The sequence below is a fragment of the Rhinatrema bivittatum genome, chromosome 1 (genome assembly GCF_901001135.1).
Source record: "Rhinatrema bivittatum chromosome 1, aRhiBiv1.1, whole genome shotgun sequence".
Classification (NCBI taxonomy): domain Eukaryota; kingdom Metazoa; phylum Chordata; class Amphibia; order Gymnophiona; family Rhinatrematidae; genus Rhinatrema; species Rhinatrema bivittatum.
The window spans coordinates 45,876,209-45,892,546 of record NC_042615.1 but is presented as its reverse complement, the minus strand read 5'-3'; the positions used below and the strand labels follow the sequence as shown (position 1 = coordinate 45,892,546).

Sequence of the window (16,338 nt, the reverse complement as noted above, 5' to 3'; positions counted from 1 at the left end):
GGGTTTCCAAGATAGTATTTTTAAACAAGTTCCATGCCTTGGCAGCTGCTCCTTTGTTTGTTTGGTTTGGGGGGGAAAAAAAAAGTTTTCCTCATTTTATCATATTCTTTCTTTTGAAAGTTAAGTGCCATTGCAGTAGATTTCTTTGTCCTCTCCAGTTAAGTTAAATTTGATCATGTTATGATCACTATTGCCAAGTGGCACCAAATCCCGTGTTCCACTAAAGATTAGATCTAAAATGGCGCTCCCTCTTGTTGGTTCTTGTACCAGCTGCTCCATGAAGTAGTCATTTATTTCGTTTAGGAAGTTTAAGTTTATTTTCCTCCTTAGCATGTCTTGTTGTGACATTTACCCAGTCAGTACTGGGGTAATTGAAGTCACCCATTATTACTATGCTGCTAGTTTTATTAGCTTCCCTAGTTTCTGTTAGCATTTCATTCTGGCCCAGCAGGTTATCCCCTTTTCACATGGAATTTAGTGCATGTTGTATCCTACAGAAATATTTCCAATTTGACGCAATATCCTCTCTAATATATAGTGCTACCCCTTCACCAATTTAATCCAACCATCAAGTGATATACTTTGTATCTTGTGTCGGTGTCCCAATGGCTATCCTCCTTCCACCAGGTCTTAGATATTATTGACATCTCAATCTCTTCATTCAGAGCTATACACTCGAAATCTCCCATCTTAGTTTTTAGACTTCTAGCATTTGTATATAGACATTTCAAAGTGTGCTTTTTGTTTGTATGAACAGCCTGCTTTTCAGATGAGAGATGATTCGGAATCTTTCAGTTCTATCTACTCATTACTTAACAGCACCTGGGCCACTTTGGATTTATTGCAGCTTCTCTGCTGGGAAGTCCAAATTTCCCTTTTGGGTTAGTATTCTTGCAAGATGATCATTCTGAACCATGCACTCTAGAGTGACTGTCTGCTTTCCTCATTATCTAATTTAAATGCTACTCCCTTTTTTTTTTTTTTAAAGAGGTTAATGCCTGCAGCCTGGTTCAACCCTGGTTAAGGTAGAGTCCATCCTTTCAGAAAAGGCCCCCTCCCCTTCTCAAAAATGATGCCCTGTTTCTAACAAACCTAAAGCCTTCTTCCTTGCACCATCGTCTCATCCATGCATTGAGATTCTGGAGCTGTCTGCTTCTGGGATCCTGCTTGTGGAAGGAGAAGCATGTCTAAGAATGCTACCCTAGAGGTTCGGGATTTCAGCTTTCTACCTAAAACCCTAAATTTTTGGCTTCTTGCACCTTCCTATGTCATTGGTGCCTACATGTACGAAGACAGCCTGCTCTTCCCCAGCACTAAAATGCTATAAGAACATGCCATACTGGGTCAGACCAAGGGTCCATCAAGCCCAGCATCCTGTTTCCAACAGTGGCCAATCCAGGCCATAAGAACCTGGCAAGTACCCAAAAACAAAGTCTATTCCATGTTACCATTGCTAATGGCAGTGGCTATTCTCTAAGTGAACTTAATAGCAGGTAATGGACTTCTCCAAGACCTTATCCAATCCTTTTTTAAACACAGCTATACTAACTGCACTAACCACATCTTCTGGCAACGAATTCCAGAGTTTAATTGTGCGTTGAGTAAAAAAGAACTTTCTCCGATATTAGTTTTAAATGTGCCCCATGCTAACTTCATGGAGTGTCCCCTAGTCTTTCTATTATCTGAAAGAGTAAATAACTGATTCACATCTACCCGTCTAGACCTCTCATGATTTTAAACACCTCTATCATATCCCCCCTTAGCCGTCTCTTCTCCAAGCTGAAAAGTCCTAACCTCTTTAGTCTTTCCTCATAGGGGAGTTGTTCCATTCCCCTTATCATTTTGGTAGCTCTTCTCTGTACCTTCTCCATTGCAATTATATCTTTTTTTTGAGATGCGGTGACCAGAATTGTACACAGTATTCAAGGTGCGGTCTCACCATGGAGTGATACAGAGGCATTATGATATTTTCTGTTTTATTCACCATTCCCTTTCTAATAATTCCCAACATTCTGTTTGCTTTTTTGACTGCCGCAGCACACTGAACCGACTATTTCAATGTGTTATCCACTATGACTCCTAGATCTCTTTCTTGGGTTGTAGCACTTAATATGGAACCCAACATTGTGTAATTATAGCATGGGTTATTTTTCCCTATATGCATCACCTTGCACTTATCCACATTAAATTTCATCTGCCATTTGGATGCCCAATTTTCCAGTCTTACAAGGTCTTCCTGCAATCTATCACAATCTGCTTGTGATTTAATTACTCTGAACAATTTTGTATCATCTGCAAATTTGATTATCTCACTCGTTGTATTTCTTTCCAGATCATTTATAAATATATTGAAAATTAAGGTTCCCAATACAGATCCCTGAGGCACTCCACTGCCCACTCCCTTCCGCTGAGAAAATTGCCCATTTAATCCTACTCTCTGTTTCCTGTCTTTTAGCCAGTTTGTAATCCATGAAAGGACATCACCACCTATCCCATGACTTTTTACTTTTCCTAGAAGCCTCTCATGAGGAACTTTGTCAAACGCCTTCTGAAAATCCAAGTACACTACATCTACCGGTTCACCTTTATCCACATGTTTATTAACTCCTTCAAAAAAAGTGAAGCAGATTTGTGAGGCAAGACTTGGCTTGGGTAAAGCCATGCTGACTGTTCATTAAACCATGTCTTTCTATCTATATAATATGTGAGGTCTGCCACCTTCGCAGCAGGCAGGCAAGTTACCAAGTGATTCTCGCATCCGCCAGCTGCCCAGCTATCTCGATTTCAAATGATCGAATCGCCAACTACAGTAGATGTCCTAACCCTTCCCTTCTGGGCATTGTACCTGGAGACACATCATCTGTGCGAGGGGGTACTACATCATCTTGAGGGCAGGTCCTGGCATACCAAGGTGATGCTCTTCTTTCAGATGACCTTTAGCCTCCAAGGCAGCACAGGAGCTACTTGAATGGAGGTCTCCTCTATACCTTTCTCTTTCCCTTAGCTGCCCTAGGTCTGCCACTCTAACCTCCAGAGGTCGGACACATTCTCTAAGGGCTAGGAGTTTTTGCACCAAGTGCATACATGCAACTTCTCACCAACAGGTAGATAATCATACATGTGACACTCAGTGCAAAAGACTGGACAGCCCCATCTCGCTGCTGGATTACTGTCTGCATCTTAATTTTGTTGAATTAGCAATTAAACATTTCTAAGGGAGTAGGAATATTAAAACTAATCTAAAGTGCCTTTAATCTATTAGTTTGTTTAAATTTGTCAGCGACCCTCAAAACACTACATTTAATCTACTTACAAATACCTGGTTCCTCACCTTATTGACTTGTTCTGAAATAATTCCCTGTTAGTGTCTCAAACCTGTTAAGAATTTCTAGTAAATGATGAGCATGCCTTCCTGTCCTTTCCTGCTGGAAGAGTACAGGGCCTGATGATGCTGAACCTTGAATGGCTCACTGTGTTCTCTGGAGTCCTCTGCTGGGGCTGCTGGAAAAAGTATGCAGATGAGCCTTCCGGTCATCTGTATGGGCTTGAAAGCAAGTTTGCTTGCCATAAATGGGGTTCTACTTAGCAGGATGAAGTAGCCAGGCTTAATACCTGCCTGCCTCCCTGGAGAGTAGACTCCTTGCAAAAGCTTCAGCTCTGGAGGGGACTAAGGGGCTCACAAGGCTGTGTGCAGGTATGGAAACTCGTACGCATATCCAGCATTACTTTTTCTGAGTTCTTGTCTGTCCTGTCGGATAACATCACCCACATATTATGGATGATGGATATGTCTGTGGAGAATCCGGTTTACAGATAAGCAAACCTGCTTATTTCAGACCTCTTAATTAGCACTAGATTGAATTTAAACAATCCATCACCTGTTTAATTTAAAGAGAAACTGTGTATGGAGCTTTGTGTTTGCTTTAATTCCTATGTACTCCACACTATCACCGAATATATCGGGGCTTCTCAAACCTTTAGCCAATGTTGACCCTATTTTATCACTTGAAAATTCACATGACCTTAAAGGACGAATAAAACAAATTAGCAGGGGTACGGTCCCCCCTCAATCACTTCACTCTGGCCCTCTCCAGTTGATCCTTTCTCTCAGCCTCTATCCCTTCTAGAGGACCTCCTTTTTCAATCTCTGCCCTTCTAGCTGAGCACCTCTTACATCCCCCAGCTCCTCTCACCTTCCAAGTTCTCACTCTAGCCAACCCTTTTCATATCGACCCAGCTGATGCTTTCTCAACTCCCAGCCATTTTTATAACCCCCAATTGATCCTCAGTCATCCTTCCCTCTCACCTCTATAACCCCCAATCGAACCTCTGTCATCCCATCCCTCTCATCCCATTGCCCATCCCCTCTCTTACCTTTCAGCCTCACCTCCTTCCCTCCAACCCTTCTTTCATATCCCTCCCAATTGATCCCCTCTCGCTCCCAGCTCTTTTCTTGCGTAATGATCTTCTGTCATTCCTACCTCTCCTTCCACAGCCAGTCCCTCTCCAGCTGATCTAACCCTCATACCCTTCCTGCATCTGATCCCTCCTTTCAGCCCTACTTCTAAACAACCTTCTGGTTGATGTCAGCAGCAACATTTTCCTTTTGATCCTGGGCCACAAGTGGATTACAATTGGCAGGAAGAGAGGACAGGATGCTGACAAGGGTAGGTTCAATAGTGGGTAAGGAGCAGTGGCCATTTTTCCTGTGCTCACTCAGCCAACCCTTCCACTCATGACTGGTCCCAAACCAAACTGTGATCTGCAAGAAATGAAATTCAGCAAAAGGCCTGCGAGTCAGTGCAAGCTCATAGACCCTGCAGTGGTCCCGATCTCCTCTCCTGCAAGGGTAGGGCCACCACAGAGCCTGTAAGTGTGTGCTGGCTCAAAGGCCCCATGCTGATGTCCACTATTAATGCTGGTGCCTGAAGAGTTTTGCCCTTTGAGGCACTTGTGACCCCAGCTAAAGGTTTTGTGACTCCCTAGTTTGGGAAGCTCTGGATTATATAATCTCTGATTTTTTTATTTTTTTTTAACCATTGGTTTTTTTTTTCCATTAGGGTTTGGTGTGGATCAATTGCGAGATGATAATCTAGAAACCTATTGGCAATCTGATGGCTCTCAGCCTCACTTAGTGAACATTCAATTCAGGTACCTGATACTTCTGGAATTATTTTCCGAATTTTAGAGATTTTATGGTTTTATTGAGGGCTTGATTCTCTAAGGCTTTGCTCTCATTCTGCATCTATGGGGGAATGAAGCTTGTAAATCAGGCCCCAAGTGAAGTAATGGAGACTGCAATCTCTTCATTTTGAGACAGTAATCTTTTATTTGAATTATTTATAGATTTATTTATATAGTACACTTTGTGAGAAAAGGATTTAAGAATTGTGTCAGTTGCTAGCAGAGACCCATGTACAATTAAGGAGAGCCAGAAGTGTAAGGCTCTCTCAGTCAAACTCTAATATTAAGATGCCAGAAGAGGTGCGAGTTTAGAACGATCTTGAAATTTACGCACACATATTAATAAAAACCAAATTTGAAACGTTTTTTTTTTTAAGTGTAATTTTTATTTTTTTCAAAATTAAGATTATTCAAGCCTCTGCTGCATGTGGTGGTAAGAGGTTTTTTTTTTTTATTTTAAATCAGAATATCAGAAGAGAAGTGATAGTCTGTCACCGTGCAGCTACGCAGCAGCCAGTAAGAGTTTAAGTAAAATTTTGTGAATTTTTAAGAATTGTTTAAATTAAAATTAAACACAACTGGTACGCACAACTGTCCAATCTTGTATTTGTACAGAAATGTTTTAAAATCTTTTCATTAAAGCAAGTAAATTAATCTTATAGTATTACACAAAAAAATGGTCTAGGATACTAAATAGAACAAAGCCATCATTTTTATTTATTTTACCAAATTTCTAGCCTGTACAATCCCACTTTTTTGGCGGGTTACAGTTTACAAACAAAATCATAAATAAGATCCTACAGAGAATGAAACCACAACAAAAGCAAATTCAGTTATCCTTTGGGAGCTGTTTGTGGACAGCAAACCCAAATTGTTTTTAATACTGATTAATGGAAAGGAAGTGCATGTCTTACAATATGTTTTGTATGAGGTCCTGTTTCTATCTTCCTCATGGTTTTATTGCTTAGGTGAAAGCCTGACCCGGGCTGTGCCTCCATCTATATCTTACTGGTGCCTGTTGCTGGTTTTGCTGGGTAGTTAAATTTCTCCTTATTTGCACCGGGCAGTTTGCTGTCAGCTCTTATGATGCTGGGTTACACCAGAGCACTTTTGCATGTCATCCTGATGTTTTGGAATGTGCATTGCCACCTATGGCCCTTCTGTGACCCCTGTGGGTCGCATTCTACGTTAAATCTTCACACCTAACTTGGTTTATCAGTTTCTGATCTGCTGCAGATTTCGATGTCACAAACTACTCGGCAGTGCACACCATTTTATGCCCCTCTGATTTAGGTAAGATTCTTGCATACAGGTTGATAGTAATTAGTAATTATGATTATTGTGGTCAATAGTGATCATGCTGTTTAGGCAGATATTAAGATTTGAGTTAATTCTTGGAAAATGTTTTATTGTCATTTTATGTATGGAATTTATGGCATATAAGCACTTTTTAAATATGTTTAATAAAAATGAAGGTAAAAATTTGCAGCATATATAGCTTTGGAGCTAACTGTCTGAAGCTGCTTGATTGGTTGTAACACAGTTAATTGCACACAAAATCAAAGATGTTATAATCTTAAAAAAAAAAAAGCAATCATAAGATCAGAACAGTCTGCACTTACATTTGTAGTGCTGTCCATTTCTCAGGACTTTATATTGTCTCAAGTTATCGGTGCTGGTAAAACGCTGCCAGCTTTCTAGCATCAGAAACATTACATCACCAGGACTCCACCACCATCATTCTTGTACACAGGGGTTATATTTCCCCTATATGAGAACATAAAGATATGTCATACTGGGCCAGACCAAGGTCCATCAAGCCTAGCATCCTTTCTCTGATAGTGGCCAGTCTGGGTCAAAAGGGCCCAGCAGATCCCAAAAAGTAGTTCTGTTTCCTGTTATTCGCTGTCAGAGATAGCCATGATTTTTTTTTTCCTAGTCTACCTAGCTAATAATGTTCTATGGATTTTTCTTCCAGGACTTGTCCAAACATTTTTTTTAAACCCCACTATCCTAGTCACCTAGATCACATCATCTGGCAACCGATTCCACAGCTTTATTGTGTGTTGTATGGAGAAAATACTTTCTACAATCTGTTTTAAATTTGCTGGTTAGTTTTATTGAGTGTCCCCCCTTCTTTTAATATTATTTGAAAGGGGTAAATAACCACCCTTTATTTACCCATTCCCATCCTACTTATTTTATAAACGTCCATCATTTTATAAACTTCCATCAGTACCACCCCCCCCCCCTGCCCCTATTCAACTCCATATGTACAGCAATATATAATGAACGCCTTATACCTTGTACAGCACGCCCCACTATACCCTGTATTCTCCCTCTCTAATGCTGCTCCCTAACATACCACCGCCATCCTTCGCATCATTCTCATCCCCTCTTTCTCCCCCCTCCCCACCCCCCCACCCAATCCCTTGCATTGCTTCCTTTCGTACATATTTAATATTGTTTATTATATGTAATTGCTTTTATCAGTTCTTTTTGTCTATTTAACCAAACTATCTGTGACGCTCGTTGGCTCTACAGTAAAGTTACCTTATCTTTTATCTAGCTATCCTTCTACCACCGATCATTGTAATTTCCTTTCTCAGTTACCTGTAAACCGACATGATGTATATACACGAATGCCAGTATATAAAAGCTATAAATAAAAATAAATAAATGTCTCCTCTCCGCATGTCTCTTTTCTAAACTGAAGAGCTGTAACCTCTTTAGGCTCTCATTATAGCCTTTCATCCCCTTTATCATTTTTGTTGCCCTTCTCTACCTTTGAAGTTCTGCTAGATCTTTTTGAGATAGAGTGACCAGCAATGCATATAGACAATACTCAAGGTTTGGTAGCACCATGGTATGATAGAGAGGCAATATATTTTCTGCTGTTTTTAACAGTTCTTGAATGACTTCACTTCTTCCCATATAAACTGCCATACTTCCACAGGAGGCCTTACTGGTCTTTTCAGCAGTACCATCTGCCTCTCCTTCAGGCCCAGTGTCAACAACCACTTCCGGCCAGGCCTCAGCAAAGAACACGGTCTGCAGAAAACTACACAACAGGCCCAGTCCAAACCAGGGCCTAGTTCTGGATCTCTCTGAACAATCTGTTTCTGACTCTCTCAGTAGGGGGAATAATCCAATATTTTGTGGAGGAGTGGCATCAGATAACCATGGACTCCTGGATCCTCCAAATTGTGCAGTCTGAGTATCAGTTGCATTTCTCCTGGCATCCCTCCCTCCCACATTGTTCGGCATGCCATCCAGATCCATCTCATTTACCGCAGCTTTGACTGGAAGTCCAATCGCTTCTCCAACAACAAGCGATAGAACCAATCCTAGTTTCTCAGCATATTCCCGATACTTTATCCCCAAGAAAATGGGGGGAATGTGGCTCATTCTCAACTTGAGACATCTGAACATGCAAGCCAGAGAAATAGATTTATGGTCAAGTTTCGAGGAGAGCTCAACAGAAGAGAGAGACTAATAATGACATTGAACCCCACGATCCATCCTCTTGACACAGTCCCAATACTGTCGTTAAAAGCGATTGTGAACACTATTGCTCCAGTCGTGACTGCCATAACAAACCTCTCATTAAAAGAAGGAATAGTCCCTGAGGTAATAAAAAGTGCTCTCATCAAGCCAATATTAAACTATCAAAATCTAGACCTGACCATTCTAACAATTACCCCCTAGGTGACCGCCCTTTTCCTTATATTAAGGAATTATAATCACATTGTACATTGTTGTCTTCTTGTTATGACCTCTTGTTGATTTCTTGTTTAATCTATTTTCCTTACTGCCTTAGGTTAGCCCCCTACCCAGTTTGCCTTCCCTGTTGAAATGTATTTCCAAACCTTCTGTTAACATGTGAACCGGTATGATGTCCCCACTAATACCGGTATATAAAAGTTTCTAAATAAATAAATAAATCTAATCTTCCTTTCTTAGCCAAATTTCTAGAGAAAGTAGTTCAAAAACAACTGACGGAACATCTGGAAAAGAATAATATTCTTTTCCCAGCCCAATTTGGTTTCAGGAAAAACCTTAGTACAGAAACTTTATTAGCACTAACATATACGATACTAAGGGGTTTTGACAGTGGACAAAGCTACTTCTAATTTTACTAGACCTCTCAGCAGCCTTTCATACAGTTAATCATACCATACTGCTCAACAGATTACAAGAAACTGGAATATCTGGAACAACTCTGCAAAGGTTTAAATCAATCTAATAATTAAACCAACAGATCAGGCCAGAGACCTCTGTATTATAATAATAGATGCAGAACTCAACCTTGTGTGGCTTGCTAGAATGGATGCTACTACCTGGTAATTACTACCTTTACTCAATAAGCCTTCACACGGTTAATGCAACTCCAACATTGCTCTCTGCTTCAATGGCAAGGGGAAATGTGGAAAAGAGGGTTTGCATTCAGACAACAACCAACAAGGACTGAACTACACAGTCTGGGTAAACAAATAAGCATGGGGGGTAGCTTGCTTATTGCAGCGGTTACTACCCTAATCCAATTAAGCCTGATACTTTACTTTGAATGCATATACAACGTTGCTCTCTGCTTCAACAGCAGAGAGATGTCGAAAAGAGGATTTATATTCAGACAATATCCAACAAGGCATTGATCTGTGCAGTCTGGGTAAACAAGCATTGGGGTAACTTTCTTGATGCAGCGATTACTACCCTTAACCCAACTCCAACATTACTCTCTGCATCAATGGAAGGGGGTGGCAGGAAATTTGAATCAAACAGTTACCAACAAGGGCCTTGAACTTGGTGGTCGGTGAAACAGCTGAGTATGGGAAAATGTGTGGGAGCTTGCTGGGCAGACTGGATGGGCCGATTTGGTCTTTTTCTGCCGTCATTTCTATATTTCTATGTTAAAGCATATCACAGTGAAAATTAAAGAAGGTTATGGAAAACTAATGACACTGTGGTGGCTAAAGCCACTATTAATGGATGAGGATTTTAGAACAGTACTGCAGCTTTTAATTTTTTCAAGCACTGTTTATTGTAATTCCCTGTTACTGGGGCTACCAGACTCAACAATACGCCCTCTACAAATTTTACAAAACGCTGTGGCTAGATTTTAACTGGGTCAAAAAAAGACACCTATATTGCAAAAACTTCACTGGTTACCCATAAGATACCATATACAGTATAAAGTACTCTGCATCTTACACAAAATTATCTATGGAGAACAAATAGATTGGTTAAATACAGCAATTAGATTACATAAATCCCAGAGAAACCGGAGATCAGCTAATAAAGGACTTCTAACAACACCATCAGTAAATTCAGCCCATCTTAGTCAGTTAAGAGAGAAGCATCTCCCTGACTGGCCCCAAACTGTGGAATGAGATGCTTACTGAATTAAGGATCCAAGCAGAGAGAAAATAGTTTAAAAAGAATCTGAAAACCTGGCTTTTTGGAACTGCATTTGGAGAGAATGACTAAGAGCTATTTTAAGTATTTATTTTTATAGCATGAGGCACTTAATTTCTAACAACTGAGAGCGAGAAATACATAGCATTTACATCAAGTATTATAGTGTATTTTTAAATTGCTTTATTATGATTGTATTTTTTGTCTATTGTATCTTATTTTGTTTTATTTACCATATTTTAGGAACAACTGTTCTTTATCTAATTTATTGTTATTTATATTTTTTATACGTGGAAACCATTGTGATGGCTAGTCTGAACGACTGTATATAAGAGCTAAATAAAAAAAACCAAAAAAACTTCTGAGAGAAATTCAAAATAAACTCCCTCGGCATGTTCTTGCCTTATTGTCATCGTTCAATCCGCTAAGGATGGAGGACAGGTGTGATGGCTGAACCAGAGCATATCTTACGAAGCTGGGTGATCTGGAGCAACTATCTTCACCTAGGGCAGCTGCCGTTCCCTGCAGGTTGAGCTCTTGGGTGCAGGCAGCCATTAGGACTTCCATGTGGGAACAGGAAGTGATAAAGGCTGAAAACCAACAGGCTGATACAGTATAGTGCGCTCTGGTGGAGCTCCGGTGGAGCGCACTGTTGACCAGCATTTGGGCGTGCGTTTTCGACGCGCTAGCTTTACCCCTTATTCAGTAAGGGGTAATAGTGTGTCGAAAATGCGCATCCAACTCCCCCCGAGACTATTAGTGCCCGCAACATGCAAATGCATGTTGATGGCCCTATTAGTCATTCCTGCACGATACAGTATGTAAAATGTGCAGCCAAGCCGCACATTTTACTTTAAGAAATTAGCGCCTACCCAAAGGTAGGCATTAATTTCTGCTGGCACCGGGAAAGTGCACAGAAAAGCAGTAAAAACTGCTTTTTTGTGCATCCTCTGACTTAATATCATGGCGATATTAAGTCGGAGGCCCCAAAAGTTAAAAATAAAAAAAAAAAATTTTAAATCGGTTCACGGGTTGAAAACCGGACGCTCAATTTTGCTGGCGTCCGATTTCCGAACCCGTGGCTGTCAGCGGATTTGAGAACAGACGCCGGCAAAATTGAGCGTCTGCTGTCAAACTCGCTGACAGCCACCGCTTCCACCACGGGCCCTAATTTATTTATTTATTTATTTATTTATTTATTTAAAAACTTTTATATACCGGTATTAGTATGCATACATCATACCGGTTTACAATGTAACTTAAAAGGCAGAAATTACAATGAACAGGGAGGGCGAACAAGGAGGAGTATACAAAGAGCAGGAGGTGAAGGAATTAAAGCAAAAAATAAAACTGCAACGGACTATTTACAGGAATATACAAGGCGTAGGCAAGATACTTGCGGAAGTCAGTGTACTTAATCAGGGTAGGCTTGTCGGAAGAGCCATGTTTTAAGTTTTTTTCTGAACTTGGCGTAACATGGCTCTAGCCTGAGAGTGGTAGGGAGGGCGTTCCATTGTTTAGGGCCTGCAATGGATAGTGCACGGTCCCTAGTAGAGGAGAGGTGGGCTTTTTTCAAAGGGGGAATGGAGAGGGTGCCTTTGTTGACAGTGCGAGTGGGTCGTTCAGTGCGTATAGGACGAAAGGGTTCATCCAACCAATTGGAATTGTGCGAGTGGATGGACTTGTGCACTATGGTTAGAATTTTGAAGAGAATTCGGGATGCGATGGGGAGCCAGTGGAGTTCTTTGAGTATAGGGGTAATGTGATCAGCTTTCCTTGAGTTGGTGATGACCCTGGCGATGGCATTCTGGAGCATTTGTAAGGGCTTGGTGGTGGAGGAGGGTATGCCGAGGAAGAAGGCATTACAGTAGTCTAGCTTTGAGGAAAGGGTGGCTTGGACGACGGTGCGGAAATCTTGATAGTGGAGGAGGGGTCTGAGTTTCTTCAGGATGTGAAGCTTGAAGAAACCTTCTTTGAGGATGGAGTTGATCTGTTTTTTGAGATTAAGTTGTTGATCTATGATAACCCCAAGGTCTCTTACTGTGGGTTGGGGTGTTATGACGTTGAAAGCTGGATCGTTGGAAATCGGTGATTTGGGAGGGAGGTGAGGAGAGATAAGGAGCAGCTCTGTTTTGGAGGAGTTTAGAGCGAGGTGGATGTTGGTGAGGAAGTCATTTATGTTGGCAAGACATGTGTTCCAGAGATGCCACTACTGCAATTTAAATAAATTAAGTTACTGAATCGCGCGCACAGGAGAGTGGCCTGTGCGCTCTCCCGCGTGGTTTACTGTATCGGCCCACAAGGTAGGAGGAAGGGTCAGGAACAAGGAGAATAACAAAGAACCAGAACTGTGGCAAGAAACAAGATATGCAGAAACAAGGCCGGGAAACAGCAGACAAACTGATGCTGCTTCTGCGGGGCAGATGCCAGGTGATCTTAGAGCAGCAAAAGAGCTCCTTATATATAGCTGGCTATTTGGGCCACACCTAATGCTGGTCTAATAAGGAGGTTCTGGAGGTGGAGTCTCACTAACTTTATTTTGCTTGAGATTCCCTAGCGTATTCTTGTTGATTCAGAGTCCCTGCGGCTCCACTGCAAATGCCCTGGTCTTGAATACCTGGAGCCACAGGTTTGGTCCTGACTACCTCTGACACTTATATACAGAAGGGCGAATGGATGTGTGCATAGGATCTAAACAATTATTATGTTTGAGGCAAAAGGCTGTAAGGGAGTCGGTTAGATCTCTAGATAACAAAGGGATAAAAAGGGGTGTTCAGAAAAGACAAAGAAATAACTGAAAAATAAATTCTTTGCTTTGGTCTTTGAGGATTCTGGGGACATATCACCAAAGAATGTTTCTGGTGTGGGTGATTCAGAGCAACTACAGCAAATCACTCTTATTGCAGAATGTAACAAAACAAATTAAACTAAAGAGTAATAAATCAGCAGGACCAGATGGTATTCACCCCTGAGTTCCAAAAGTAAACTGTAAACTATCATTTTAAACAGCCACAGTACCTGAAGACTGATAAGTAGTCAATGTAAAGCAAATTTTAAAAAAACCCCAAAACTCCTAGAGACTAGTGAGTCCGATGTTGATGCCAGGCATACCCATCCTCCCTTCACCCTGGTGCTACCTCTGCTTCCAGGTGGATACTTCCCACTACCAGTAGAGAGTACTCCCATTTGGTGTCTCATCAGCCCCAAGGGTCTTTATGAAATGCCTTGCAGTAGTGGCATCTCAGTCACTAGGGAATGTCTTCCTATACCTGGACAATTGGCTGATTGCAGCAAACTCAAGGGATGAAGTGCTCTTCTCTCTGAGCTTTTGACCATAGCTTTTCTACATTGCTTAGGTTTCCTGATCAGTTTTGAGAAATTGAGCACAGAGTGCACTCCAGGCACTCAAGGCACTCAATTTCACTGGGGCTTGGATAAATTCAGTATAAGAGAGCATTCCTGTTTCTCGACCAAGCAAACAGCATGACATCACTCGTCTACAACCTCCTTTCTTCTCCACACTAGTCTGCCAGATGGCTTCTGATTAGTCTTTGGTGTCATGGCAGTAGCCATCCACTTGGTTCTGCTGATCTGTCTTCACATCCACTACCTCTAAAGGGGTCTACGTACCCAGTGGGATCAACTAACTCAACCACTGTTGGCTCAAGTGCAAATCACAGCAACCATGAAATGGGAGTTACAATAGTTGCTATACCTGCACTTCTCAAGGAAGGAGCCTCTCTTCACTTGCTTGCTCCCCTTTCAAGTGGTTCTGGTGATGGATGCCTCCATCAAAGGGTGCAGAGTGCAGATAAGAGCCCTTTGAACACAAGGCATGTGGACTCTTCAAGAGCTGCTATCAAATCAGTATTCTAGGGTTGAGAGCAACCGGATACACTTCATCAAATTGTGCATCTTCTCTAAGGGAAAAAGCAACTTGATTCAAACAGACTACTAGGTTTCACTGTTTAATGTTAAGAAGCAAGGATGAATGGGATCATGACCTCTCTGCCAGGAAGCCCCAAAGATCTGTAATTGGGCAGAAAGAAATCAAGCTCTTCTACAGTCCACCCATCTGCTGGGCATCTCCAATATTCTAACAGATCTACTCGAGTGTTTCAACCACATTGGGGTCTTTATAGCAATTAGTGGCTGCCAAAATCTTTAGCTTATGGGATTCTACCATTTGTGGAACTATTTGCGTCACAGCAAACATAAAACTAAATCAGTTTTGATCACTTCTACCAGGCATCACAGACTAGCTCAAGATGCTTACTTCCTCTACTGGGGACAAAGTCTCATGTATGTTTTTCCACTGTTACCACTTATAGCCGGAACATTGCAGAAGGTTCTTCAGGACTGTGCTCATCTGATCCTTATAGCCCCAGCATGGCTCAGACTCATCTGGTATGCATATCTCATACAACTTTCCAGTAGTCCTCCCATATATCTGGGAATGGACATTGTATTGTTAACTCAGGAAGACATGAAATTGTACCATCCCAACATTTCAGCCCTCAACCTCACAACTTGCAGGTTGAACTCTCAGTGATCGCTGATCTCTACTTACCCACAGAGATTGTGGACACAGTAGTCTCATCTAGAAAACCTTTAACCTGAAGAAATTATACCTTCAAATAGAAAGTTACTTCAAATGGTCTCAACAAAACATTTTGACCCCATTTTTCTTGCGACCCTAAGCATCTTCTGAAATACTTGTTCCACTTTTCTGATTCCTTATCACAGTGACTTCAGCTAGGAAAGTCTGCAAATTCCAAGCTCTCATTCGCTATCCTTCATACATGCAGTTCTTCCACACCAGGGTGGTTCTCCATTCTCACTCAAAGTTTCTTCCAAAGGTCATCTCTGCTTTCCAAATCAATCCATCATATTGCCTACCTTCTTTGCTTGGCCCCTCGTGCATGAATGGGGATAAGGAAATACCTACAGTACCTGAATGTAATCCACTTTGAAGCACTGAAAAAAAGTGGAATATAAATCTCAAAAAATAAATAAAGCGAAAAGGCCCCTACATACTCTGGACTGCAAAAGGACTTTAGCATATTGCAAGAAACATGCTGAGCCACATGGTAAAACTCCCAGCTATTCATCTCATATGGTCCCAACAGGCTAGGAGTAGCAGTTGCTAAGCATACCTTGTCTAACTGGCTGGCTGAGTGCATTCACCACTGCTACTTAGTAGGACTTCAAGTCACAGACTTTATAAAGATTTACCAAATGAGAGTCATGGCTGCTTCCGTCATTCATCTTTGAGAAGTATCTATTGAAGATATCTACAAAGTTGCAACTTGGTCTTCCATTCATACTTTTATGTCCCACTACTGTCTTGATAACCACTCAAAGACTGACAGTAAATTTTGGTCTAGCAATTTTGCAAAATCTAGTGTTGCTGTAGTCCACGCTCCATGATATGGGCCAGGTTGCTTACTTAGAAAATGCTCCGCTGCAATGCTCAGCTTGGGTCTCCTCGCATATAATAGCAAATTCAGCCTGCTTATTGACAGAAAAAGCAAGTTTGCTTACTGTATACGGTGTCTTCCATAGTTAGCAGGGTGAATTAACTATGGAATACCTACCACCTTCCTGGAGAATTGAATACATAGCTAGATTAGCTCTGGTATAGGCTGAATAGACTCACAAGGCAATGCCTATGCGGGAACATGCTCAGTAGAGATCAAAACTCTACTAGCTTGGAGAAAGAAGTCTATTCGGTGCTGC

At 41.4% G+C, this 16,338-nt stretch overlaps 1 protein-coding gene across 2 annotated transcripts in view; it reads left to right on the top strand.

Annotated features, from left to right (window-relative positions):
• The window catches only part of ANAPC10 (anaphase promoting complex subunit 10), a 170,358-nt gene that overhangs the window by 15,935 nt on the left and 138,085 nt on the right, over positions 1–16,338 (top strand). For both annotated transcript variants that reach the window (XM_029600603.1, XM_029600688.1), the window contains exon 3: positions 5,061–5,151. In XM_029600603.1, the coding sequence (XP_029456463.1) occupies positions 5,061–5,151 (91 nt within the window). The remainder of the gene's footprint in view (positions 1–5,060; positions 5,152–16,338) is intronic.